Source organism: Cervus elaphus, chromosome 13 (assembly GCF_910594005.1).
Source record: "Cervus elaphus chromosome 13, mCerEla1.1, whole genome shotgun sequence".
NCBI classification, from domain to species: Eukaryota; Metazoa; Chordata; class Mammalia; order Artiodactyla; family Cervidae; genus Cervus; species Cervus elaphus.
This window is the reverse complement of record NC_057827.1, coordinates 23,928,412-23,952,930: the sequence shown is the minus strand read 5'-3', so window position 1 is coordinate 23,952,930 and position 24,519 is coordinate 23,928,412. Positions and strand designations below refer to the sequence as shown.

Here is a 24,519-nt window from a genome sequence, read left to right as displayed (position 1 = left end):
GACTGTATGTAGCTGCCAGGCTCCTCAGTCCATGGAACTTTCCAGGCAAGGATACTGGAGTGGGTTGCCATTTCCTTCTCCAGGGGATCTTCCTGACCCAGGGATCGAATCCAGGTCTCCCGCACTGCAGGCAGATCCTTTACCGTCCGAGACAATTGGTTGGGATATGCATTAATTACAGAGTATTTTGTACTCTTATCCACTACCTTCACCACATGCACATAACAGAATTGTTTTGAAGACCTCAGTTCTTGATTGGACTCACTCAGTGGAGTTAGGCAAATTGCTTAACCTCTAGGGGCTGCACTTTCAAATGGACATGATTACCAGGCTCTCAGAGCTGCCTGGGAAGAAACTGCGGGAAGGAACGCCCATTGGAAATTTACATGATTAAAGAAAAGCTGTCTTTAGAGCAGATTAGCTGAGGTCCATTGTCACCTACTTCTAATTTCAGAGGTGCCAGGACGCGAGCCTTGCCGCGTGACTTCTGATACCAGTGTTCCATTTTTGTTTCAAGTAGCAGGTTGGAGAAGGAGTCGCTAAGAATGGAGAGAGGTGTCAGAAGATACTAAAAGAGGGCAAGGGGGCTCTGATCCTGGTGGCTGCCCCCATCCCAGAAGCCCTGCTGGGCCCTGAGTCTGTTCCTCGCTGACCCAGGCTGGGCTGGCTGACAGAGCTGAGCTCCATAGCACTTCACCAAGACGGGCGCCCTGCTGCTCTCCACCTGCACACCCAGACCCGGGAGTGGGGAACGTGTCTGCACACCTGTCTACCAGGCAGAGTCACTTCTACTGCCGACTGAGGGCTCTGTGCTGCAAAGCGCACCAGGTCTCCCCAGGTTGTCATCAGCGGTGGGCTCTCCCAGGACAGAGGCAGTGCTCTGCCTTCCCCGTGGGGATGGAAGACAGAGGGGTGTGTCTGCAGCCCCTGGGGTCATGATGGCTCAGTGGAAGCACTGTCCCCTTGGTAGAAAGGCCAGGACCTTCCTAGGAGAACCAACCTTCTTTGGCCACAGAGGCCTGTAGTGTTCTCAGTCACGGCCCCCACATGTAGGCAGAGGCTGATCCCAAAGGTGAAGAGAGTAAATAGTATACACTCTAGAGCCTGTTTGTGTATATATATATATATATATATACACACACACACATTTCCTGTGTAAGTGCCAAGTATATAGCAGGTTTATATTAAGAGTGTATATATATTAAGAGTATATAACTCATTCACAGTAATTTCCCTACATCTGAGCCTTCAAGTTGCAAACTTTCAAAGATGCGAACGTGCATGTGGTTTCAGCAAGGAACCGGAACCCATGCCATCGGCATCAGGCATTGTGCCCTCCATCTCCTGTTGCTGACGACCCTTCATCACTACCATCTCCCACCTCCTCTCCCTCCTCCGGCCTAACTCTTCTAGCCTGTTCACTCGATGCCAGTGCCTGTATGCCAGTGTTATACTCCTCAAGGTACTGTCCTGTATGATTAAAAATGTTTTCTTTGTTTTTGTGTCTGTTTTGGATGTATTACTTGTGTGAAAAGTATTATAAGCCTATTACAGTACAGTACTCTATAGCCAATTGTATAGTCGGGTACCTAGGCTAATTTTGTTGGACTTAGAACAAACTGGACATACAAATGTGGTCTCTGTACAGAACTCATTTACATGGAGGGGACTTGCTGTATTATTTTGAATATATATTGATATCTATATTAATGTACCTTCATGTATGATGTAAAGGCATTTTGCATGCGTCTTAGGAATGAAGCCTAATGGAAGGCCTTGGGTCTCGGATCTCTGACTCCAGACACAAGCAGGGGTAAGGACGTGGAGGGAGTGCAGAGAGCTAACCCAAGAATCTGAGCTTGGAGGGAACTGGGCATTTCTTCCCTCAAGGGAGGTGATGTTGATGAGCTGAAATGTCCTCACGGCCACAGGCCTCCAGGTGCTCAGGGAGCAACACATAGATTCTATCATCTCATTTTGGGAACCACCTCCAATCAGAGGATCCCTCAGGCTCCTCACTTATCTCACAAGCTGCTTGGACAGACAGAGGCCCCAGCATGGTGGGTGCTCAAGGGTGGGGCTCTGCTGGGTCATAGCTGACCTGCAGGCATAAATCCTGGAGCTGGGAGTGATGAATTCTATCTGTGTCATCTCATTTAAGGCAAGAAAGGTACTCAAACCCCACCCAGGCCTAAGCATGGAGGGGACCATATGGGCTTTCCCAGAGTGGTCCACTCTGCATGATGCAAGACAGCCTACCCTCAGATTTTCCCTCCCAGGGACTTTGGGGCATGACTGGCTCTCTTCAATACACCCTCTAGCTCAAAATTTCTTTGAAGTCTCCAGCTTTATCTTCAAAATTCAAGCACCCTTTAGATTTTGCTCATAAAACAATCATTGGCTTGAAAAAAAAAAAAAGAACTACTTCTCAGTTTAATGACTTTTTCTCTTAAACCATCACGCAGAACAGACCCTCTAGAAAGACATGCCATGCTTACCCTGTGGCTGCTACCCCAACACATCACTATGTACTCTCCTATGCCAGTGTGACAAGAAGCCTGCACCTCAGGTGACCTCGGACGCCTTCTCCTGACCCTTCTGTCTGCACCCCCATGGCCGCCGAGGGTCTTACCTACATCGCAGTGCTTGCCAGTGTGGCCAGGGGGCACAGGCATATAACGTGTCCCTCCATCTCCTGGCAGGTCCCAGCACCACAGGGCTTCTCTCACAGGAACTGGTGGAGGCTGCAACCCCCAGGGAGAGGCTGGGCATCAAGAATGTAGCTGCCTGGGGTACAGTGCAGCCTCCAAGACCTCCAGGGTGGGGCCCCAGGCCACAGAAACCCACAAGGCTGGTTTTGGGTCAACATGATTTCTGGGGACTCTCTCCCTCCTGAGCCCCTGCTTCTGGCAGGGCTGAATTCTCTGACTGGACTCTCAGTACACAGGGGGATGCAAGGGGTCCCAGAAAATAAAGGAAAATCAGCAGCTGCTGGGTTTGTGTCAAGGTGAGACCATCACTACAGTACAGAGGAGGGTTCACTTGCACAGGGTCGGGGTGAGGACCCAGGGTCCAAAGGCATGACACAGCTGAAGTGATGCATCATAGTTTCTTGAACTGTGCAGGTTTTAACCCTGCACAAAGTAAATAATGGCACATAAATATCATCAGCAGATTCATTCTCTCCTTTCACACTCATTCTGTGGGCCAGGGACAGGAGAAGAATTTCCAGCACTATCTAAACAGTACTTCTTGTGCCAAGTACAGATAGTTGAGTTCACATATAAATGTTTGTGTTATGGAACTCTACTGTGACCGTAACAATTGTGAACCTACAAGTGTGTACTGTGTGCAAAAGATATAGCCTCATTCTTGACATATTTATATCTCATTTACTCTCTCCTGGTACTATTGCCGTTTTACAGATGAGGCTCAGAGAGGTTAAGAAACTTGCTTAAGCCTGCACAGCTCAGAAACTTGAGTCGACACTGCTTCCTACCATGCTACAGTCTGAATCACTCCGACCCACTTAAAGGAAAATAATCCCAACTGTACCTGTTGTGGTTGCCTCTGAATCATCTGTCCCTCCTGCAGAGGTTGGGATAGAAGCATCAGTTGGGGAGGTGGCTGTGTCAGCTGTTTGGCTCTCTTCTCCTGAGTGCACGGGGCTTGAGGATTCGATTTCTAGACGTGCCTCTGCAGGGCGCTGGGTTTGCTGAGTCCACTCGGATTCTGGGATGGTGGTGCTGATGACAATATCCAGCCCTGAGGTGTGGCCAGACAGGTCTCCGCTGGTGTCAGTCTTGTCTCCAGAAGCCAGGGGAGTGGTGGAAGGTGAGCCTGATGCCTCTATGCTCACGTCAAAGGTGGTGGTTGACTCTCCACTCACTTCCGGGGTGGCCAAGCCCTCCGTGGGGCCTTGCGGAAAGGCTGAGGGGCTGCCGCTTGCTCCCAGGCCTGAGGTTCCCTCCAGATCAGCTTCATGGAAGGTGGAGGTGGTTTCACTCAGGTCAGGGGACCCGGAAGCTCCTCCGCTTGCCTCGGGGGCAGCAGACGCTCCCACCTCAGCCTCGGGATAGGCCGACATCTCACCGCTGGATTCTGGGACTGATGATGCTTCTATCCCAGATCCAGGGAACCTTGGCACATCCCCAGATGCAGAGGCTTCACCACTGGTTTCAAAAAGCTGGGGGGTGTATGTTACGGGGGGTCTCTGGCCCAGTTCCTGGGAAACGGTTGGTTCAGTAACACCCTCCACCAACTCAGATGTGATTAACGTAACTTCTGGAAGTCCGGAGGCCTCCCCACTGGTGCTCGTGGCTGCAGAGGATTCCCCACTTACATCAGTGGTGCCAGAAAAGTCCCCACTAAAATATGGAGTACTTGCAGGCTCCCTACTGGGCTCCACTAGCCCAGACTGAAGCCCACTTTGGTCCAAAGATCCCAAATGGTCTCCAGACATGTCTGGTGCTCCAGAAGGGGCACCACTAAGTTCCAGAATGCCTGAAGGCCCTTCTCCTGCTTCTTGGGCAGTTGGAGCCTGGGTTACAGATTCCACCAAAGTCCTGTCTACAAAAGAGACAGTGGGGAAACCAGACGGAAGTCCACTGCTGTCATATGCTCCGGAGGGCAGGCTGCTCCCACTCTCAGCTCTGGAGGCTTCTCCACTGACCTCAGTTACTCCACTTGGCAGGCCACTGAATTCTGGAGGCTGGGATGTAAACCCACTGGAGTCAATTGCTCCAGAAGACAGTCCACTGACATCCACTAGCCCAGATGTGCCTGAGAGATCTGCCTCTCCTGAAGGGAGGCCACTGAGTTCCACAGATCCTAAGCCTTCTTCTTCTTTAAATGTCGTTGGGGTCACTTCAACCAAACTGGTGTCCACGAACGTAATGCCAGAAGATTCACCACTGCCACTGATGGCACTGGAAACCAGGTCAGGGATCCCAGATGTTGTCCCACTGAACTCTGGCAAACCCGATGGTTGCCCACTGAGATCAGGGATCCCAGGTGCTTCTCCACTCAGGTCAGTTATGCCAAATGGTGGACCAAGGCCAGAAAGAATTCCAGAAGCTTCTCCACTGATTTCTGGTTGTCCAGAGGGCAGTCCACTAAGCTCAGTCATGCCAGATATTTCTCCAGAAAACCCTGATGGCTGCCCACTGATCTCAAGAATCCCGGAAGTTTCCCCACTAATGTCAGGAAACCCTGAGGGCTGTCCACTGACACCAAAGAGTCCAGAGGTTTCCCCACTGATGTCAGGTGACCCGGATGCTTGGCCACTGAGTTCAGCTCCTGAAGAGAGTCCGCTTGCTCCTCCACTAATGTCCAACTCACTGAAGGGCAGCCCAGATGTTTCTCCAGCACCGCTGATGTCAATGGTTCCCCTTCCTTCTAGTTCACCTGCTGTGGTGGCTGTGACAACTTCCACCAATGTAGTATCCACTAGGGAGACAGTTGGGAACCCAGATGGAAGTCCACTGAAGTCAGGAAGGCCAGATGATGGGCCACTTCCAAGGTCCACCCCAGAATACTCACCACTAAATCCAGAAGGAAGACCACTTGCTTCTGGAGCTTGCCCACTTCCTAGAGTTACAGAAGGTATTCTGCCAAGGTCCAAGTCTCCAGAAGCTGACTCAGTCAAGTCTTCTTTTCCAGAAATCAACCCACTAAGATCCCCAGCTCCAGAAGCAGAGATCTCCAGACCTTCCCTTCCAGAAGGAAGTCCACTAAGGTCCCCTACTCCAGAAGCAGAAGTCTCTAGATGATCCTCTCCTCTAGAAGGAAGTCTACTGAGGTCCTCTACACCAGAGGCAGAGATCTCTAGATGACCTTCTCCAGAAGGAAGAACACCAAGGTCCTCTACTCCAGAGGCAGAGACTTCTGGACCTTCTCCAGAAGGAAGTCTACTGAGGTCCTCTACTCCAGAGGTAGAGGTCTCTAGATGACCTTCTCCAGAAGGAAGTCTACTGAGGTCCTCTACTTCAGAGGTAGAGGTCTCTAGATGACCTTCTCCAGAAGGAAGTCTACTGAGGTCCTCTACTCCAGAGGTAGAGGTCTCTAGATGACCTTCTCCAGAAGGAAGTCTACTGAGGTCCTCTACTCCAGAGGTAGAGGTCTCTAGATGACCTTCTCCAGAAGGAAGAACACCGAGGTCCTCTACTCCAGAGGTAGAGGTCTCTAGATGACCTTCTCCAGAAGGAAGAACACCGAGGTCCTCTACTCCAGAGGCAGAGACTTCTGGACCTTCTCCAGAAGGAAGTCTACTGAGGTCCTCTTCTCCAGAGGCAGAGATCTCTAGATGACCTTCTCCAGAAGGAAGTCTACTGAGGTCCTCTACTCCAGAAGCAGAGGTCTCTAGATGACCTTCTCCAGAAGGAAGAACACCAAGGTCCTCTACTCCAGAGGCAGAGACTTCTGGACCTTCTCCAGAAGGAAGTCTACTGAGGTCCTCTACTCCAGAGGCTGAGATCTCTAGATGACCTTCTCCAGAAGGAAGAACACTGAGGTCCTCTACTCCAGAGGCAGAGACTTCTGGACCTTCTCCAGAAGGAAGTCTGCTGAGGTCCTCTACTCCAGAGGCAGAGACTTCTGGACCTTCTCCAGAAGGAAGTCCGCTGAGGTCCTCTACTCCAGAAACAGAGACTTCTGGACCTTCTCCAGAAGGAAGTCCGCTGAGGTCCTCTACTCCAGAAACAGAGACTTCAGGACCTTCTCCAGAAGGAAGTCCGCTGAGGTCCTCTACTCCAGAAACAGAGACTTCTGGACCTTCTCCAGAAGGAAGTCCGCTGAGGTCCTCTACTCCAGAAACAGAGACTTCAGGACCTTCTCCAGAAGGAAGTCCGCTGAGGTCCTCTACTCCAGAAACAGAGACTTCTGGACCTTCTCCAGAAGGAAGTCCGCTGAGGTCCTCTACTCCAGAAACAGAGACTTCAGGACCTTCTCCAGAAGGAAGTCCGCTGAGGTCCTCTACTCCAGAAACAGAGACTTCTGGACCTTCTCCAGAAGGAAGTCCACTGAGGTCCTCTACTCCAGAAACAGAGACTTCAGGACCTTCTCCAGAAGGAATTACACTGAGGTCTTCTACTCCAGAGGCAGAGATCTCTAGATGACCTTCTTCTCCAGAAGGAAGTCCACTGAGGTCCTCTACTCCAGAGGCAGAGATCTCTAGATGAACCTCTCCTCCAGAAGGAAGTCCACTGATGTCCTCTACTCCAGAGGCAGAGATCTCTAGATGAACCTCTCCTCCAGAAGGAAGTCCACTGATGTCCTCTACTCCAGAGGCAGAGATCTCTAGATGAACCTCTCCTCCAGAAGGAAGTCCACTGATGTCCTCTACTCCAGAAGCAGAAACTTCTGGGCCCTCACCCCCAGAGGGCAACCTGTCAACTTCAGGAGCACTGGTCCATGTAATTCTCTCTTCTTCCCCTGAAGGCAGTCCACTTTCCACAGGCAGGCCTGAGCCCACTGTAGAGGTGAGCCCACTGGAGTCAAGGTCTTCAGAGGGCAGTCCACTTGCACTTTCCCCTGAGGGCTGCCCACTGAAGTCTAGGTGTCCTGAAATTTCTCCACTGCCTGTGAAGTCACCACTGACTTCGGGCACCCCAGATGCCTCCCCAGAGCTTGGCAGCTCAGTCCTGCTGGGCACTGGGGCTGAAAGTGTGGATGGCTCCTCTGAGGGGAATGGCTCCTCTGAGGGGAATGGCTTCTCTGAGGGGAAAGGCTCCTCTGAGGGGATTGGTTTCTCTGAGGGGAATGGTTCCTCTGGGGGGAATGGCTTCTCTGAGGGGAATGGCTCCTCTGAGGGGAATGGCTTCTCTGAGGGGAACAGTTCCTCTGGGGGGAATGGTTTTTCTGAGGGGAATGGTTCCTCTGAGGGGAATGGTTCCTCTGAGGGGAACGGCTTCTCTGAGGGGAATGGCTTCTCTGAGGGGAACGGCTTCTCTGAAGGGAACAGTTCCTCTGGGGGGAATGGTTTCTCTGAGGGGAATGGTTCCTCTGGGGGGAATGGTTCCTCTGAGGGGAACGGCTTCTCTGAGGCTGAGGGCACTTCCGTTGCAGAAGGGCCTTCTGTGTGCTCTTCTGTTGCTGCGCCAGTGGGAGGCCATGTAGGAGGGATCCCTGGAGGAAAGGAAGAAGAAAGACAAGGTGTGAATTTAGTAACTCTACCCATTTTAAGCTCATGCAGAGAAGCTGAACTCCATTCCTTCCACAGTAAGACTTTTTCCTCAAGAGCTCAGAGATGTGTCTAGACATTTTCTAATGGACCCTTGCACAGACACTTGGGAGAATAGGGACCAGAAAGCTCCCCACCACCCTCAGGCTCTGCTTTGTGAGACTCTAGGGGGCGCCACCCAAACAAGTCACAGTATGTGAGAGCTTGGCTGCCGTTGAAGGCAATCAAGGTCACCTTCTTTCAAGTGCTTCTACATTATCACCTCATTTATCTAGAACTATGATTTTTAAAGTGTGGTTTTTGGACCATCAGCACTGCATCAGCTGGGAGATGGCAGAAAAGGAGATTCTTGGGTCCCTCCCCAGCTCCACTGAATTAGGAATTCTGGGGCAGGACATGGCACAATGATTTTAATATCCTGACCATGCTGATAATCCTTGTAAGTGAGAATGGTGCACCAGAACTCATCCCTCTGAGGCCAAGAGGGATGTTTTCAAAAATACATCAACTTTTTCCATTCTGAGAGCCCTAATAGGGCTAATAGAGAGGATTTGGAAGAGAGAGAGAGAGAGAGAAAAGAAAGAAACCCCATAACTCTAAATAATTATGGTTACATTATTTCCTTTCTGTCCTGTTTCCTTTGGCATTGAAAAATAACTAGCTGGGATTGTACCTTGCATATATTTTTGAGCTAATTTCCCAGGCAGAGAACCTGAGCACAGAGGGTGCTGTGTCCCAGTGGTCAGGCTCACAGCCTACCTTCACTTAAAGGAGAATCCTGGATGAGGGTAGGGAGCTCAGGAGCAGTGGCGGTATGCATGCAAGAGGATTTTAGATGGATATTTATCTATCTATTTAAACACACATATACATGCGTGTGTGCATGCTCTGTCACTTCAGTAGTGTCTGACTCTTTGCAACCCCATAGACTATAGCCCGCCAGACTCCCCTGTCCATGGGATTCTTCAGGCATGAATACTGGAGCGGGTTGCCATACCCTTCCAGGGGGATCTTCCCTATCCAGGACTCAAACCCAGGTCTCCTGCATTGCAGGCAGTTTCTTTACCACTGAGCCACTGGGGAAGTCCCCCGCATGCATACATATACACATAAATATATACACACACCACAAATCAGAAAATAGCCACTTACAGACATTACATTTTTGGTTTCTTGTCAAAAGCAAGTCAATTTAAAGAAAAAGGTCCAGAGTTAACAGCAGCAGAGATGGTTCCCCATAGGGCTCAAATCAGTGAAGTGGTAGGGAGCTGACGAAATATTGGGAAATATTTCTGTGGGGCCACTGGAGTCCCCTCCCATGAATAACTTCTGTTACTGGCTTCCCGAGTTCTGTGCCAAGCCACACACTCATGCCTAAGAGGACTCAGTTCTTCCTGTCCTGGTGAAGGGCAAGGAAAGGGCCTGGAGCAGGTGTGACTGCTGGGTGAGGTCCCTGAGTGAAAATTCTACTTATTCCACTGATGCACCTTTACCTTCTGGGTTTGCATTTCCAGCACCCAGAGGAGCACTTGGTGCGGCCAGATTACTTGGGAACTGTGCACTGACTGAGTGACTAGATGAATTAGTGGGAAGCTTTGATATATTCCTGTCTTCAAATGCACGTGACCCTGGGCAAACTGACTCTGCTAGGTACACACAGGTTACTGTGCATCACTATAAATCAGTCTTACCTGAAGTGGCCATGTTAAAAATGTTCCATGAAAAAACAAAAAAGACCCTGTGGTCAAATTCATTTGGGACCTATTGAATACACTGCCCCCTCTGCTTTACAGAGCATATTAGCACATCCAAGGCTCTGAGAAGGTCTGCAATGGTGGGGGTTGTGGGGTGGGTGCTATTAATGTTTCTGTAAGCCAGGAGTTCCTAAACCTGATACCTACTAAATGCTTTTTCTAATAGGGTTTGAAGTCTGTGGATTTCATCCCAGCAAGTCCCATGTGATTTAATCATGACAGCTGTTGCTCAGGAAGTTCTGACTGGGGACACCTGGCCCAAAAAAGGACCCAAAAGGAGAAACAAGAGAAGAAGACAGGTCACAGTGGGACTGCCAACAGCCACCCCCTCCCAGGTCCTTTCTCCTCTGTTGGAGTTCCTCCCACAAGAGTTTTAAGAGTTTAGAGAGTAGAGGTCTGAATGCAGGAGCACAGAGTGAGTGAGAGTCCTCCAGTTGATACAGTGCTGGGCATTTGGGGCGTGTAGCTGGAAGATAACTGAGTGCAGAGAGAGAGTGAGAGAGAGAGAGAGAAGAGGTGTGTTTTATGAACAAAGCCGCCCTTTTTCTCCCTTAGGAGTTGGTCTTTGATGCCTGCTGAGATGGCTGAAGTTGCCCATGGCAGCACACTTAGATAATGTCAGGGCTGGGGGTCAGGGCTGGGGAAATAGAGCACAGGTCCCAGGGAGAGAACATCCTCTCCTCCCCCCATCCAGGCCACACCCTAGCCCAGGGAGGCAGCAGGACTTGCAGGAGAGCCCGGACGGACCTGGTAGTGGGAAAGTGCCCGCTGGGGTGTAGGCGAGTTCCCATTCCGTCTTGTTTTCTGGCTCAATGGTGAAGCCTGAGGTTGCAGTCGTCTCCTCCCCGACGGGGACAGCAGCCACGCCAGGCCCCACTTGGGTCACGATCCAATCCTCCACGTCAGGGCCTGCGGTGGGTGTGCTACCCTCCTCTTCTCCTGGAGAGGGCGCCACTGAAACACCTAAAGGGGATATGGGTGGTGAGGGCTGGGGGCTCCTTCTTACCAGTGACCCACCTCAGGCTGGCCCTTCTTCAAGGGACGCAGGGGACCATGAGGTGGGCCAAGCCTGTGCACAAATCTTGCTGGTCCTTGGCCTTCCAATCCCCACCCAGTCCGGTGAGATGACATTCGTCCTTAATTAATAAGAGCTGTTTGCTTCAACTATATCAATATGAAAATACCATCAGCACTTTATTTCAGGGTGGTCTGGGGCACCTTTTTTGCAGAATCTATTATACACGCCAGGCATTGTTTAAAGGTGTGATGCATCGATGCATAAAATCATCTTAGAGGACTTCCCTGGTAATCCAGTGGCTGAGACTCAGTGCTCCCAATGCTGGAGCCTGGGTTTAATTCCAGGTCAGGAAACCAGATCCCATACACTGCAACTAAGAGTTCGCGTGGAGCAACTAAAGATCCCTCCTGTCAGAACTAAAGATCCTGCATGCTGTAACTAAGACCCAGCACAGCCAAATAAATAAGCAAATATTTTAAAATAAGATAAAATAATTTTATCCCACAAGAGCCACGTGAGAGAGATACATTATCTCACAAACAGGGAAACTAAGGTTAAGTGACTTTTCCAGTGTCAGTAGCTTCTAAGTGACAGATCTAGTCCATGGGCCCAAGTATCTGGTGCCAGGGGCTTCCCAGGTGGTGTAGTAGTAAAGAATCCACCTGCTAATGCAGGCAATGCAAGAGATGTGGGCTTGATCCCTGGGTCAGGAAGATCCCCTGGAGGGGAAAATGGCAATCTGCTCCAGTATCCTTGCCTGCAGAATTCCATAGACAGAGGAGCCCGACAGGCTACAGTCCATAGGGTCGCAAAAGAGTTGGACACGACTGAGCGACTGTGCACACACCACAATCTGATGTCAGACTCTCTGCTCTTAAGTACTGCAATGATGCTGCCTTTCTTGGACAGAAATTATGTTCCAAGTATGTCTGGATCAAAGTCAGGAGAGTGCTATTTAACATGCATGAAGCCATCCTGGCACTGGCTAGTGAAGGCAGGATTCATTGACTGGGAGTAACTGTTCTCGTTTAGTGGGCTTGATCAGGAAGGAAGCCAGGTTTCTCAGCAGATGTATAAAAGGCTGAGTCTACAGAGTGTTGGGGGCGGATGGTAGAAATGCTTGGCTGAGAATTTATTGGGGGGCTAATTGGCTTGCTTCTGATGTCCAGAGCAAGGAGAGGGGTGCTGGGGCAAGGGCCTCATCAATTCCTCTGGGAAGGGATTGACTTTCTTGACTGGCAGAGTGAGACTGAACTTTCTTTGAATTAGGTTTTAAAAGGTGATCCTGGGGCTTCCCAGGTGGGGCTAATGGTAAAGAACCCGGTCTGTTAATGCAGGGGACATAAGAGACATGGGTTCGATTCATGGGTCAGGAAGATCCCCTGGTGGAGGGCATGGCAACCCACTCCAGTATTCTTGCCTGCAGAATCCCATAGACAGGATCTTGGTGGGCTATGGTCCATAGCGTCGCAAAGAGTCAGACATGGCTGAAGCGACTTAGCACTGAAAGTCTTGGAAACTTTGGGTCATTCAAGGCTTTTTTTTTTTTAAGATCCTTTTTTTAAAAAAAATTTAGACCATTTTTAAAGTCTGTATTGAATTTGTTACAATATTGTTTCTGTTCTATGTTTTGTTTTTTTGGCCACAAGGCATGTGGGATCCTAGCTCCCTGACCAGGGATTGAACCCACGCTCCCTGCATTGGAAGGCTAAATCTTATCTACTGGACTGCCAGGGAAGTCCCTTGGGGAGTTTTTTTAAAAAATTAACTTTATTTTGAAATAATTATATATTCACAGGAAGTTATAAATATACTGAGTTTTGATGTATAATATGTAAAATATGGCACAAGCCAGTACTACAATCTACATTCTGGGCAGTGCATCTGGACCCATGGACCCTGTAAGAACTCATCCAATCAGAGCCCAGCCAGGCCTTGGCCATAGCCTGGCCATGCCCACTGAGTCGATGACATCCCTCTCAGAACTCTGGTAACATGGCATAGAATCCTCAGCACGGGTCAGTTAGAAATGTGAATTTTTGGTGCTTAGTGAAGAATAATTTGACTAAACTCATCACAGAAATATTTAGAAGCAAATGAAAGTTTGACCAGGCTGTACAAGTCGAAACTGTATGTATACTTATATACACACATACACACAACATATATGTGTGTTATTTATTTGCAAAGCTAACATTCATTGAGCATTTAGTATTTCCCAGGTACTATGCTAAATGTTCTGTATGCATTACCCCAGTTAATCCTTCCAGCAACAATTCAAGGTAGGAAATATTATATCACTATTTTATAGAGAAAGCAGAGAAACAGGGAGACTAAGTGACTTGCCTAAGGTCACACAGCTACAAAGCAGCAGAGTCATAACTAAAATTCAGATTTGCCCGATTTTAGAGCCCAAGTTCTTACTTGTTTCTCTTTATGTGTCTCTGGGGGCACATTAAAAGGGTGTACTTGCCATGGAGTCAAAGCCTAAGGTCACCCCATCCAGTGGACTGACTTTGTCCTCTTTGCTGTGATGGATGGGCAGAGATCAGGAGGGTCGAGTCTGGGGGAGTCACCCCCAAGACAGAGGGGGGCCGGAGGGGAGATGAGGACACAAACCTCGGAAGCAGAAGGCGTGGTGCCGGGACAGCGGATCCAGGAGGCCCGTCTGGTTGGGGTAGAGGTAGACGGTTCTCACGCCTGGTTTGTCGCCGCCGCAGGCGGGCCTCGGGGTGACAATGGGGTAGCGGAGGCTGCCGTCGGACAGCCAGCCGGCGTAGCACTTGTCCAGACCGCGGCTCCAGGCAGCGTAGAGCTGGCCCGTGGTGGCCAGCGTGGCGTTTTGGGATTCACAGAACTCCTGGGCTTCCCGGAAGGTGAACTGCTCCAGGCGTGTGGCAAAGAACACCTCCCCTGGGGGTAGAGGCAGGTGGCAGGTGTGAGCCTTCGTGCCCATGGCCAGAGCAGCCGCTGCTCACCCCGGGGCAGGCAGGCTGCACTAAGACGAGTTAGTCACGCTCCATCTGAACAACCTCCCCTCCTTCTCTCTGGATTCTCCAGTCACACTTAGGCACCCCCTCTTCTGTCTAAGAGAGGCACTCCTGGGCACCCTGTGCTCCCCTGAGCCTCAGCACTTGATCATGGAGCACTGAATGCTATGGACCTGTGGCCCCACCCGCATCCTGTGAACTCAGAGAGCAGGGCCTGTGGCCACTCTTAGGGGTCGGAGTCCCAACACCCAGAACAGTACTGGGGTCTGCGTCTGATCTGGGGGGAGGAAGTTCACATTTACTGAACACCTGCTTATACCAGGCACTTTTTATGCACATCTCATTTAATACTCAGTGAAGTCTCTGATATAAGCATAAATCAGCTCCATTTTATAGATGAGGAAACTGAGGCCTAGAGAGGTTAAGTAACTTGCCCAGGTCCCCAAACAAGTGAGTGGCAGTGTTAAAATCTCTCCAAAATACCAGCATTTCCAAGACTGGGTTCAGTGGGACAGTGATTTGGTGATTTTAATCGAAATGATAAGAAATAAGACCAAACAAGGGTCTGTGTTTCTTTAAGCTTGGGTGATGCTGGGTTAAGCAGAGTTGAAGAGGTTTTTTTTTTTTTTTTAAATGCAGGACTTCTCAGAGTCTTTGATTTGTTCATGGCATTGAGATGCTCAATGAGGCAGAAGGTACATATAACATTTTAATTCATTTATCTATAGAACTTATTGCTTTTTCAAGAAACCAGTGCTTCCCTGCAATGCTGGGGAATCCACGTGAACCATCTGGGAGGCAGATAAGGGGCCTGGCCTGAGAAGGGGACTGGGAAGGCCTTCTTTCTTAAGTAGGATCCTTTCCTGGCTGCCTGCCCAGGTGAGAATGGGACTAGGTGGATGGTGACTCCCCCTCCGCTGTACCTCCCCATCAGCCCCCTCACCCATCCACAGCCCGAAATGTGAGAACAGGGCCTGTACCCTCGAGTCTGTCCACGTAGCAGTAGACATCGTAGGTTTCTGATGGTGGCCGCACGCCGTAGGTCCTGACCCCTGGGCTGCTGTCCTTGTCACCCACACAGGGGGTCCGCGGGCTCACAATGGGGTATCTGCAGGGAAGGGTGGCAGGGGCAGATGAGCGTTTGTTCTAGAAAACTGGGGATGTAGGCCCCAGGGTGAGGCGGCAGGTCTCCTGGAGGATTCAAACCAGGAAGGAGGACTTCCCTGGTGCGCCAGTGGTTAAGAATCTGCCTGCCAGTGCAGGGGACACAGGTTCAATCCCTGGTCTGGGAAGATCCCATATGCTGTGGGGCAACTAAGCCCATGTGCCACAATTACTGAGCCCGTGCACCCTAGAGCCCACGCTACGCAGCGAGAGAAGCCACCACAATGAGAAGACTGCACACAGTAACTAGAGAGTAGCCCCCACTTGCCACAACCAGAGAAAGTCCACAAGCAGCAGCGAAGACCCAGTGCAGCCAAAAAAATAAAAAATAAAACAGGAAGGAATCTCTCATGCAACATGCTCCCTGTGCAGCTGGGGGTAGGGCCGCCTGGGGGCCATTGCGGGATTCCTGGCTTCAGAAGAAAGCCCACGGCATAGAAGGGTCAGGCTGGGGAGGACTGGGGGGCTTGACAGGGAGCTCTCAATATGTTTTTTGAGGAGAAATGACCAAGGAGCTAATGTCTCCTGGGACCCATTCCCACCCTCTCAGAATACGCCTTGGTTCTGGGGGAGAAATTAAGGGGTCAGCCAGGAGTGTGGTGGGTGCCCGCTCGGTGGTGGCTGCCGCAGGCTCAGGCTCCCCAAGCCTGACCTCGCACGGTTGGGTTTGGACGGGGAGGGGAGCCCAGCTCGTCTCACCTGACTGTCTGGTCCTGCAGCCAGCCGGCGTCACACTGCTCGTAGCCTGCTTCATAGGCGGCCTGGAGCTGCTCGGGCGAAGCAATGACGGCCCCGGTGCGCAGGCAGGCCTGCTTGGCCTCCTCAAAGGTCAGTGAGTAGCGGGAGGAGCCCGGGCGGTAGTGGAACACGACTCCTGGGTGGGGAGGAGAGGGAGAGAAGGTGAGACAGGTCAGGATCAGGGCATGGGCCAAGGGCCACAATGCCAGTGTCTGTGGTACCTGGTTCTCAAGGCTTTGCAGGTGTGGAAGGAGCCCTGGCTCCTTGAGGAATGACCTCCTTTCACCCCCTCCTTCCTTTCCTACCTCCCATCTGATTCCCTGTCAAGCTGGTAATCTCTGCTTGTTCAAACTGCTCCTGAAATCCACTTTCCTGAGAAAGCCTTCTAGGACCTTTCTGCCATGGGTGTCCCCAACCCTTCATTCTGGCTTCCTCATTCCAAGGCTGCTCATTTGTCCCCGGACTCTTTAAAATAAAGGCACTTGCTCTTAGTATAAAAAGAATAAGTGATCACTGCAGAGCATTCAGAAAATACAGAGAAGGACAAAGAAGAAATCAAACAAATCAATCAAACCATTGCCTTTCTTCCACTTGGCCCAAAGTCCTGGGTTCAGGGGGTAGGTGGTCCTCCTGAAAACGGCTGCAAGAGTTTGTGCGGGTGCACTGGGTGTATGTCTGGGGACGGGCACAGGACACAGCCTGTCCATGAACCCCCACTCACTCTGCCTCCCCTGTTGCATTTAACTGGACACACATTGGATTTTGACACTTCCCTGGGTGACTGGCCAGTTCGTGTCCAGTTGCGGACGGATCCCCAGTCTGAGTCTCCCTCACGTTCTTGTCCTTTCCTGTGTTAGATGCCCACCTATCCATTGGCACCTTTATGGGTCGCGGCCATGTGGAGGGAGTGAGGGTCTCTCCAGCCCTGAGCCAACCCTGGGACACAGCTACTGTTGGACTTACCCCCAAACTTCTAAGCAATTCTTCCTTCTCAATATACTGTATTTATCTGGGCGATTCAGGCTGACATCTCACTTTGTGTCATCATGGGAGTGAAGGTGGATGGCAGTGTCCATCTGACCTGCCCCCAGGTGGAGATACTACCAAGGTCCTCATGGAGGCCACCGCAGTATATCTTTCCTATTCATGGACTTGAGTTTTGGAACTAGCCAAGTTCTATGTGACATGACATCCCAATTATCCAAATATTTATTTAGTTTTTGGTTGCCTGGCATGTGGGATCTTAGTTCCCTGACCAGGGACTGAACCCAGGCCCCATGCATTGGAAGTGCAGAGTCTTAACCACTGGACTACCAGGGAAGTCCCCGTCCAGACATTTATTAAGCACCTGAAACACCACCATCCCAGAACCAAGGTGGCAAACGTTTTCTGGAAAAAGCCTGACAGAACACATTTCAGACTTTGTGGGCTAAATGGGGTTTGTACATCTACCTGATCCTGTCCTGATGGCCCTAAACGGCTCTAAATGGCCACAGACAACATGTTACCAAATGGGTGTGACTTTGTTCCAGTCAAACTTTATTTGCGGACATTAAAATGTGAATTTTATATAATTTTCACAATATGTCACAAAATGTTATTCTTCTTTGGATTTTCCCCCTCAACTACTTAAAAAGCTTCTTAATTCTTAGTTCACGGGCCACAGAAAAACGGAACATGGGCTAGGGCTAGGTTTGGTCCGTGGACCACAGTTTGCAGACCCCTGTTCTGGAAGGCCAGTGCCGTGAGAAGCCCTGAGGGTAGCCAGTGCAGCTGAGCTCGGCGGCTGAAGTGCCTGTTGGGGCGAGGAGGGCCCGTGGGCAGAAGGGCCCTGGTTTTCCTTTGCCCTTCACCTCTACCTGTCGATACATTCACTGGTTTTTACGTCTGACTTCATTTGAAGGAAATGCTTTGGGACAGAGAGCCGCACACACATAAAAGAGCGTGAGCATCACTGGTGTGGCCCATCCCCTTTGTTCCTTGTTTCACAAGTGAGGAGAGCTGAGTCTGAGAGGTGGGACGCTTGTCTCACATCCCAGGTGAAGCTGAGAGTACAGAAGAACCTCCACCCAGGTGGCTCAGTGGTAAAGAATCTGCCTGCCAGCACAGGAGACGCAGGTTCGATTCCCTGGGCTGGGAAGATCCCCCGGAGAAGGGAAATGGCAACCCACTCCAGCATCCTTGCCTGGAGAATTCCATGGACAGAGGAGCCTGGCAGGCACAGTCCACAGGGTCGCAAAGAGTGGGAATGACTGAGTGACTGACCGCTTCCTGAACTGCACATAGAAGACCCCAGACCAAGCCCTTTCCCCAGCCCTGGATGCAGCCCCTGAGGGGTGGACACTTACCCCCTGGCAGTCGTGGCTGCCCAGGGACCTCGGCTGCACCTGGGGCTAAGGTCACCTGCACGACGAGGTCCTCGCTGGTGAAGGCCGTGGGGGCTTCCAGGCCGGGCGTGGACTCTCCGGGAAAGGCCCAGGGCCGGGTGGCCTCTCCAGTCCTGTTCTCCACTGCGGGGAATGCAGTGGCCCTTACTTCAGGGACAAACGTGAAAGGCTCTTCGGGTTCCGGGGCGGTGGGAGAGACTTCAAAGTCGGGCTTCGCCGTGAGGATCACGTTGCCTCGGGCTTCACCCTCGGTTATGTTTCGGGGCAGGGGCAGCTCCACGTCAGGCCAGGTCACCGTCTGGATGGTGATGTCCTCCTCGCCGCCCACCCCGAAAAAGTTTTCTGGGATGTCTACAAAGTCTTCACCTGGGGCAGGGGGCAGGGGGCAGAGACAAGCATTAGTGCTTGGCCTGGAGCTGGCTTGATGGAGATGAATATCAGATGCCCCCTTCCTCTGCTAAGAAAAGAAAGCACCTACTGTGTGCCAGGCACCTGGCCGGGCCCATTGCTGGAGACCTCAATAGCTTGAGTATTTATTATAGGGGTGCCCTAGATTGCAAAAATATGCAGTCACCATAGCACAAAACCCTGACCAATCAGCTCACTGTTTATTAAAACCATCTTGTTCCAACATCCCTTCCTGTGTAATGCCAGCCAGTTGCTTCCTTACCTATCTTGTGAGCACCTGCTGACCCTCTGATGTTAGAACTAGCCAATGGGACAATGTAAATCAATCAGAAAAAGAAATGAAAAAATCTTCCCAAAGATGCAGGAGCTCATGAAATTGATCAAAGTGCCATGAGAGAACTGCCTGCCTCAGTCATGAACAAACGAGCCACTTAGTAATTAATAAAGAGAGCATCCATGAGGATGCTACAACTGCAAACAGGGTGGTGGGAATATTGAAAAGTGAAGAGAAGCTTTTGGGGGTAATTCTAATTATTTTTGCACAAATAACCCTAGACAGTGTAAAATACAGGATAAAAACATTTTTAAAAGTTTTAGTCTAAATGTTCACAATAAAGTCCTTGTCAAAAACTTTTTCCCACTCTTAAGTAACACTATGGCCCTCATTTTGAAGTGAATTCAATTAAAAGGGCAACTGTGGAGAGGAAGGTGGGAGGGAGGCTCAAGAGGGAGGGGACATATGTATACCTATGGCTGAATGTTTGACAGAAAGCAACTCAATTCTGTAGAGCAATTATCCTTCAATTAAAAAATAAATACTTTTAAAATTTAAAAAAGGGCAAATCACAGCGCCCTCCTGTGGTGCATGGTCTCAAGTCAGGCCCCACATCTTCTCGTTAGACAGATGAGGAAAGTGAGGCTCAGGGCCTTGACTTTGTCACAGCTGCCCAGGAGTGAGTGGCAGAAACGTTTCAAACTTGAGAAAACAGTCTCTGAATCTCATGTTTTCCCCCAATTCTGGGCTGATGAGATAGGACTGGGTATTGCAGGTTGCAGTGATTCTAGCTCCCCAAGGAACCCATGAAAATAGGGGGTGCTGAGATATGGGGTTCAGGTACCCAGTGGACACTTGAAGGAGGTAAAACCCAACTCCCCATTCTAAGATCTCATCCTCTGGGCCCCCATTTTGGTGGCAACTCCCCCTCCGAAATGCCTCCAGGCCATTCCTACCTGTGTAGCAGATGGCGTCGTAGCGGGATGAAGGGTCAGGGTAGCCTGTCTGGTTGGCGTGCAGGTAGACGGTCCTCACTCCCAGGAGGTTGCCCCCGCAGTTCGGCCGGGCCTTGGAGATGGGGTATCGCACGCTGCGGTCAGCTAGCCAGCCGGCGCTGCACATGTCCATGCCGCCTTGCCAGGCCAGGTAGAGTTGGCCCGTGGTGGCCAGCCGGGCGCCCAGCCTCCGGCACTCGTTGGCTGCCTCCTGAAAGGTGAACTTCTCCGGGGATGTTGCATAGAAGACCTCGCCTGCAAAAGACAGCCGGCAGGGTAAGGAGCTCCTTCCCATGTCTGCCCTGAGTCCCCAGGGAGATCCCCAGGTTCCTCTGGGTTTGGTCTTTAACTGGGCAAAGCCCTGGTCCCACATGTCTATATTTCAGGGGAAGAATGGGGGTGTTGGGAGGGGTGTCGAGGTAGGGTATGGTATCCTGGGTTAGTGCCCTGCCCAGGAAGAGGCCCGCATGACTCCGAGAGTCAGCAGGAAGAAGGGGATGGATAGCAGGAAGAAGGGGATGGGCAGCAGGAAGAAGGGGAAGAGCCTCCCAAGGGGCTCTTGGGAGGGTAGGGGGTGGCCTCACCCTCCATCTCCTCCGCGAAGCAGTACACATCATAGGTTTCATTGGTGTCACGGATGCCATAGGTTCTCACACCAGGAAACTCATCCTTGTCTCCATAGCAACCTTCCCTTGGAGTGTGGATGGGGTACCTGCCGGGAACCCAAAGTAGGGATGTGACACGCGGGGGACAGAGGGGGCCGGTGACCTTGTACCCTACTCCCTTGTGGGAGGAAGCAGTGACTTACTGGTGTGTTTGCTGGGATCTGCTGAGATCTGTGGGCTACTTGTTTCTACAGTTTTTGCCCGGGTTTATTGAGATAGATGTTTTCATCACTATTGGTGACAGAAGGCAGCCCCTTTGACTGAAAATTTATTGTACCAAACATGTTCTATCAGGGGTTTGAAAACCTTTTCTGTAAAAGGATGGATAGTAAATATTTCAGGTCTTGCAGGCCAGAGGGTCTCCACTGTGACCAACCACTCAACCTTGCCATCCTAGTGCAAACGAAGCAACCACAGACAAAAGAACAAGTGTGGCTGTGTTCCCATAAAGCTTTGTTTACAGAAACAAGGAGTGGGTTGGACTTGACCCATGAGCCATAGTTTGCTGAACCCTGCTCTGTATCATTGGAGTCTCATATCAACCTAAGGAGGAAGGTGCTATAACCACTCTGAACCATAAGAAAGTGGGGCCCAGAGATGTTAAACAATTTGTTCAAAGTCACACAGCCTCTGAGTATCAGAACTGGGGGTTGAGGTATATAGATACCTCCTGTATCTGAGGTGTGGTCTCTTGCACTATGCTAGGCTGTTGAATCATCTTGCCTTTTTTTTTTTTTTTTTAATGGTTAATGGCTTTTTTTATCCTGAGATCTTTTGCCTATCCCAGTATTACAGAGCTATTTCCCTTTGTTTTCTTCTTGTGGCTTTGTGGTTCTGGCTTTTGCATTTGGAGCTTTGATCCACCTCGAAAGAATTGTCTCATCTTGCTTTTATAGTCTTGCTTACATGATTGCCCTCCCTTGAAGGTAAGGCTCTGTCTGTCTTGCTGGGCAACCCACCCCTTAGCAGCTGTGCTCAGGCAAAAATGAGTCAAAAAGATTAATTTACATGTGTCTTGCCCTATTAAAAAACAGAATAGAAAGTGGTTCACAAAAATATATAAACACCAAAATTTAAAAAAGAGGTAAAGGGAAAAATGAGTAGGAAGAATAATGATGTAAAATTTGCATGGAGAAAATGCTCATGTAGAGCTATGCTGCTAGTGATCATTCATCCACCACAGGACAGAGGACCAAGGATTTGGGACCTGACCTTGAACTGGCCAAGGCATCTGTCCAGCCCCAGCCCAGGTTGGCCTTGGTGTCAGGCTGGCACCAGCTCAGTGCTGGTCAGCGTTCCAGTCCATCTCCCACTCACTCCGATGGTGGCCCTGGGGCTCACCTGACAGTCTGATCGGCCAGCCAGCCTGCGTCGCACTGGTGGAAGCCGTCCTCATAGGCGGCCTGCAGCTGCTCGGGTGTGGCGATGATGGCGCTGTTCTGCAGGCAGGCCCGCTGAGCCCTGTCAAAGTCCAGGGTGTAGCGCGTGGAGATGGCTCTGTAATGGAACACGATGCCTGCAAGACACAGGAGAGCGAGAGGGCAGGTCAGCACAGCCTCCACTCATCCAGGCCCTCATAGAATCAGGGAGAGCCAAGGGGGCATACAGACATCTGGGCTGGGCCTCCAGCTGATGGGTGGATTCTAGCTCCCTATCTGCATGGGGTCCTTCTGCCTTTGCTAGAATATTTCTATTAACAGGGAGCTCATTACCTTACAAGGCATCTTTTTGGAAACCTGTGATAATTCTGGTAATCAGGTTATTTGACTTGGATCAAAATCTGCCTTCCTCATAATTTTTCATATCATTCCAGGACCCCATATTTGCTTTGCAGAAAGAAGCTCCCTCAGCCCAGAGCCATCCCAGTGAGAGTCTTGTTTAAGGCACAGGTAGGAGCAGACCGCCTTTTGGAGAGTGTTGAGCACCAAAGAATTGATGTTTTCGAATTGTGGTGCTGGAGAAGACTCTTGAGAATCCCTTGGACAGAAAGGAGATTAAACCAGTCAATCCTAAAGGAAATCAACCCTGAATATTCACTGGAAGTACTGATGCTGGAGCTGAAGCTCCAACACTCTGGCCACCTGATGTGAAACGTCACCTCACTGGAAAACACACTGATGCTGGGAAAGAGTGAAGACAGGAGGAGAAGAGGGAAACAGAGGATGAGATGGCTGGATGGCATCATCAACTCAATGGACATGAGTTTGAGAAAACTCCAGGAGATAGTGAAGGACAGGGAAGCCTGGCATGCTGCAGAACTGAGCAAATGAGCAACAACCACCCAACAGGAAAAACTTGGTGCTGACTGAAGTCCTGAAGCCTACCAAGAACACACCCATATTCCTTAGTCCATCGAGGGCAGGGGACCAGAAAGTCCTCATCCCTTTCTTTGGCTTCTGGAACTGGAAGTTGGGGAGGGACACCTGGGTGGAGAGTCAGGAGATGCTCAGGCTCCCTTCCTGGGAAACTTCAGGCAAGTCACTTAACCTCAGTTTGCTTGTCTGTAAAATGGGGATGATCATAAAGCAATCAAATCACAAGACTGTTGGGAAGCACAGATTGTCATTCATTACACATGACTGTGGCCACGGAGTATTTAATTCACTCAAAGTCCAGTGAGATTGATGTTACTAGCTTCGCGTTACAGAGGAAGCAACTGAAGTTAAGTAACTCAACCAAGGTGCAAACTGGCAGGAGGAGGAGCTGGGGTTTGCAAGCCAGCCAGCCTGGGTGCCCACCAGTGAGGATGGCATTCTGGTTTTTTCTGTAGGTGAAGTAGGGTTCCCCCGGGGCAGACTCTCACCTTTCACCACAACCTCCAGGGTGGCCTGGCTGTCCTCGATGCCGTGCATCACCTCGCAGCGATAGATCCCGGAGTCATTGGAGCGCAGGTTCTGGATTTCCAGGGTGGCATCGCTGGGGATGGCGGGGTAGTTGGGCAGCGTGACCTTGTCTTGGTAGGCGCTGTTGACCCGCACCCGCCCTTCAGTGGCCACCAGCAGCACCACCTCCTTCTCCTTGGAAATGCGGCTCCACTTGATTCTCGGGGCGAGGGGGGCAGTGGAGGGGGCGGTGGTCACGGGGTGCATGGGGTCGATGAAGTAGCAGGGGATGGTGAGGGAGCTCCCCAGGAGGACCCGCAGCGGGGACGGTTCAGGGATGCTGACACTCAGCGAGTTGTCAGGTTCTGTGCGGGGAGACACGGGGGCGGGAGACAGACCCGTTAGTGCCCAGAGAGGACCACCCAGCCTCTCTGTCGGTCCTTCTGGAAATGACAGTGTCCGTGCTGGTGCTGGGGAAGCCTCCTGTGTCATAAGGAATTCCCTTTCTAGAGCAGCTTCCTCAAGACCCCCTGGTCTCTCTGTCTCAAGACGGGAACTATGGAGCCAGAAAGGGTTGCAGAGGGGGCCATCGATAAGTTCAAAGGCGTACCTCTTTGTTTCTCAAACTGGGGTACCCTAGGTGATGCCAAGCCATGGGATAAACAGAACCCATCTTTCTGGAGTGACAAGCCATGGGATAAACAGAATCCATCTTTCTGGAGTGACAGCTTGACTCAAATATTGGTAAAAAGTTACTTTGGGGGAGAAGCTCCAGTACTTTGGCCACCTGATGTGAAGAGCTGACTCATTGGAAAAGACCCTGATGCTGGGAAAGACTGAAGGCAGGAGGAGAAGGGGATGATAGAGGATGAGATGGTTGGATGGCGTCACCGACTCAATGGACATGAGTCTGAGCTAGCTCCAGGAGATGGTGAAGAACAGAGAAGCCTGGGGTGCTGCAGTCCATGGGGTTGCAAAGAGTTGGACATGACTTAGTGACTGAACTACATCAAGAAAAAATTACTATGGGGAAGAAAAAATTTATACAGCTTGTAAAGCTAAGATATAAAAATATCAAACATTTAAGGAGGTCTGCTTTGGGCTTCATCCTGACCTTGCAGAAGG

At 50.7% G+C, this 24,519-nt stretch overlaps 1 protein-coding gene across 14 annotated transcripts in view; it reads right to left on the bottom strand.

The window, feature by feature from the left end:
• The window catches only part of ACAN (aggrecan), a 69,636-nt gene that overhangs the window by 15,094 nt on the left and 30,023 nt on the right, over positions 1-24,519 (bottom strand). For 3 of the 14 annotated variants that reach the window (XM_043921254.1, XM_043921260.1, XM_043921255.1), the window contains 10 exons: positions 23,376-23,759; positions 21,914-22,088; positions 20,492-20,619; positions 19,869-20,162; positions 18,192-18,596; positions 15,805-15,979; positions 14,922-15,049; positions 13,571-13,864; positions 10,681-10,896; positions 3,556-8,124 (listed from right to left, as the gene is read on the bottom strand). In XM_043921254.1, the coding sequence (XP_043777189.1) occupies positions 3,556-8,124; positions 10,681-10,896; positions 13,571-13,864; positions 14,922-15,049; positions 15,805-15,979; positions 18,192-18,596; positions 19,869-20,162; positions 20,492-20,619; positions 21,914-22,088; positions 23,376-23,759 (6,768 nt within the window). The remainder of the gene's footprint in view (positions 1-3,555; positions 8,125-10,680; positions 10,897-13,570; positions 13,865-14,921; positions 15,050-15,804; positions 15,980-18,191; positions 18,597-19,868; positions 20,163-20,491; positions 20,620-21,913; positions 22,089-23,375; positions 23,760-24,519) is intronic. The other 11 variants (XM_043921265.1, XM_043921267.1, XM_043921257.1 and 8 more) reach the window with 11 other exon arrangements.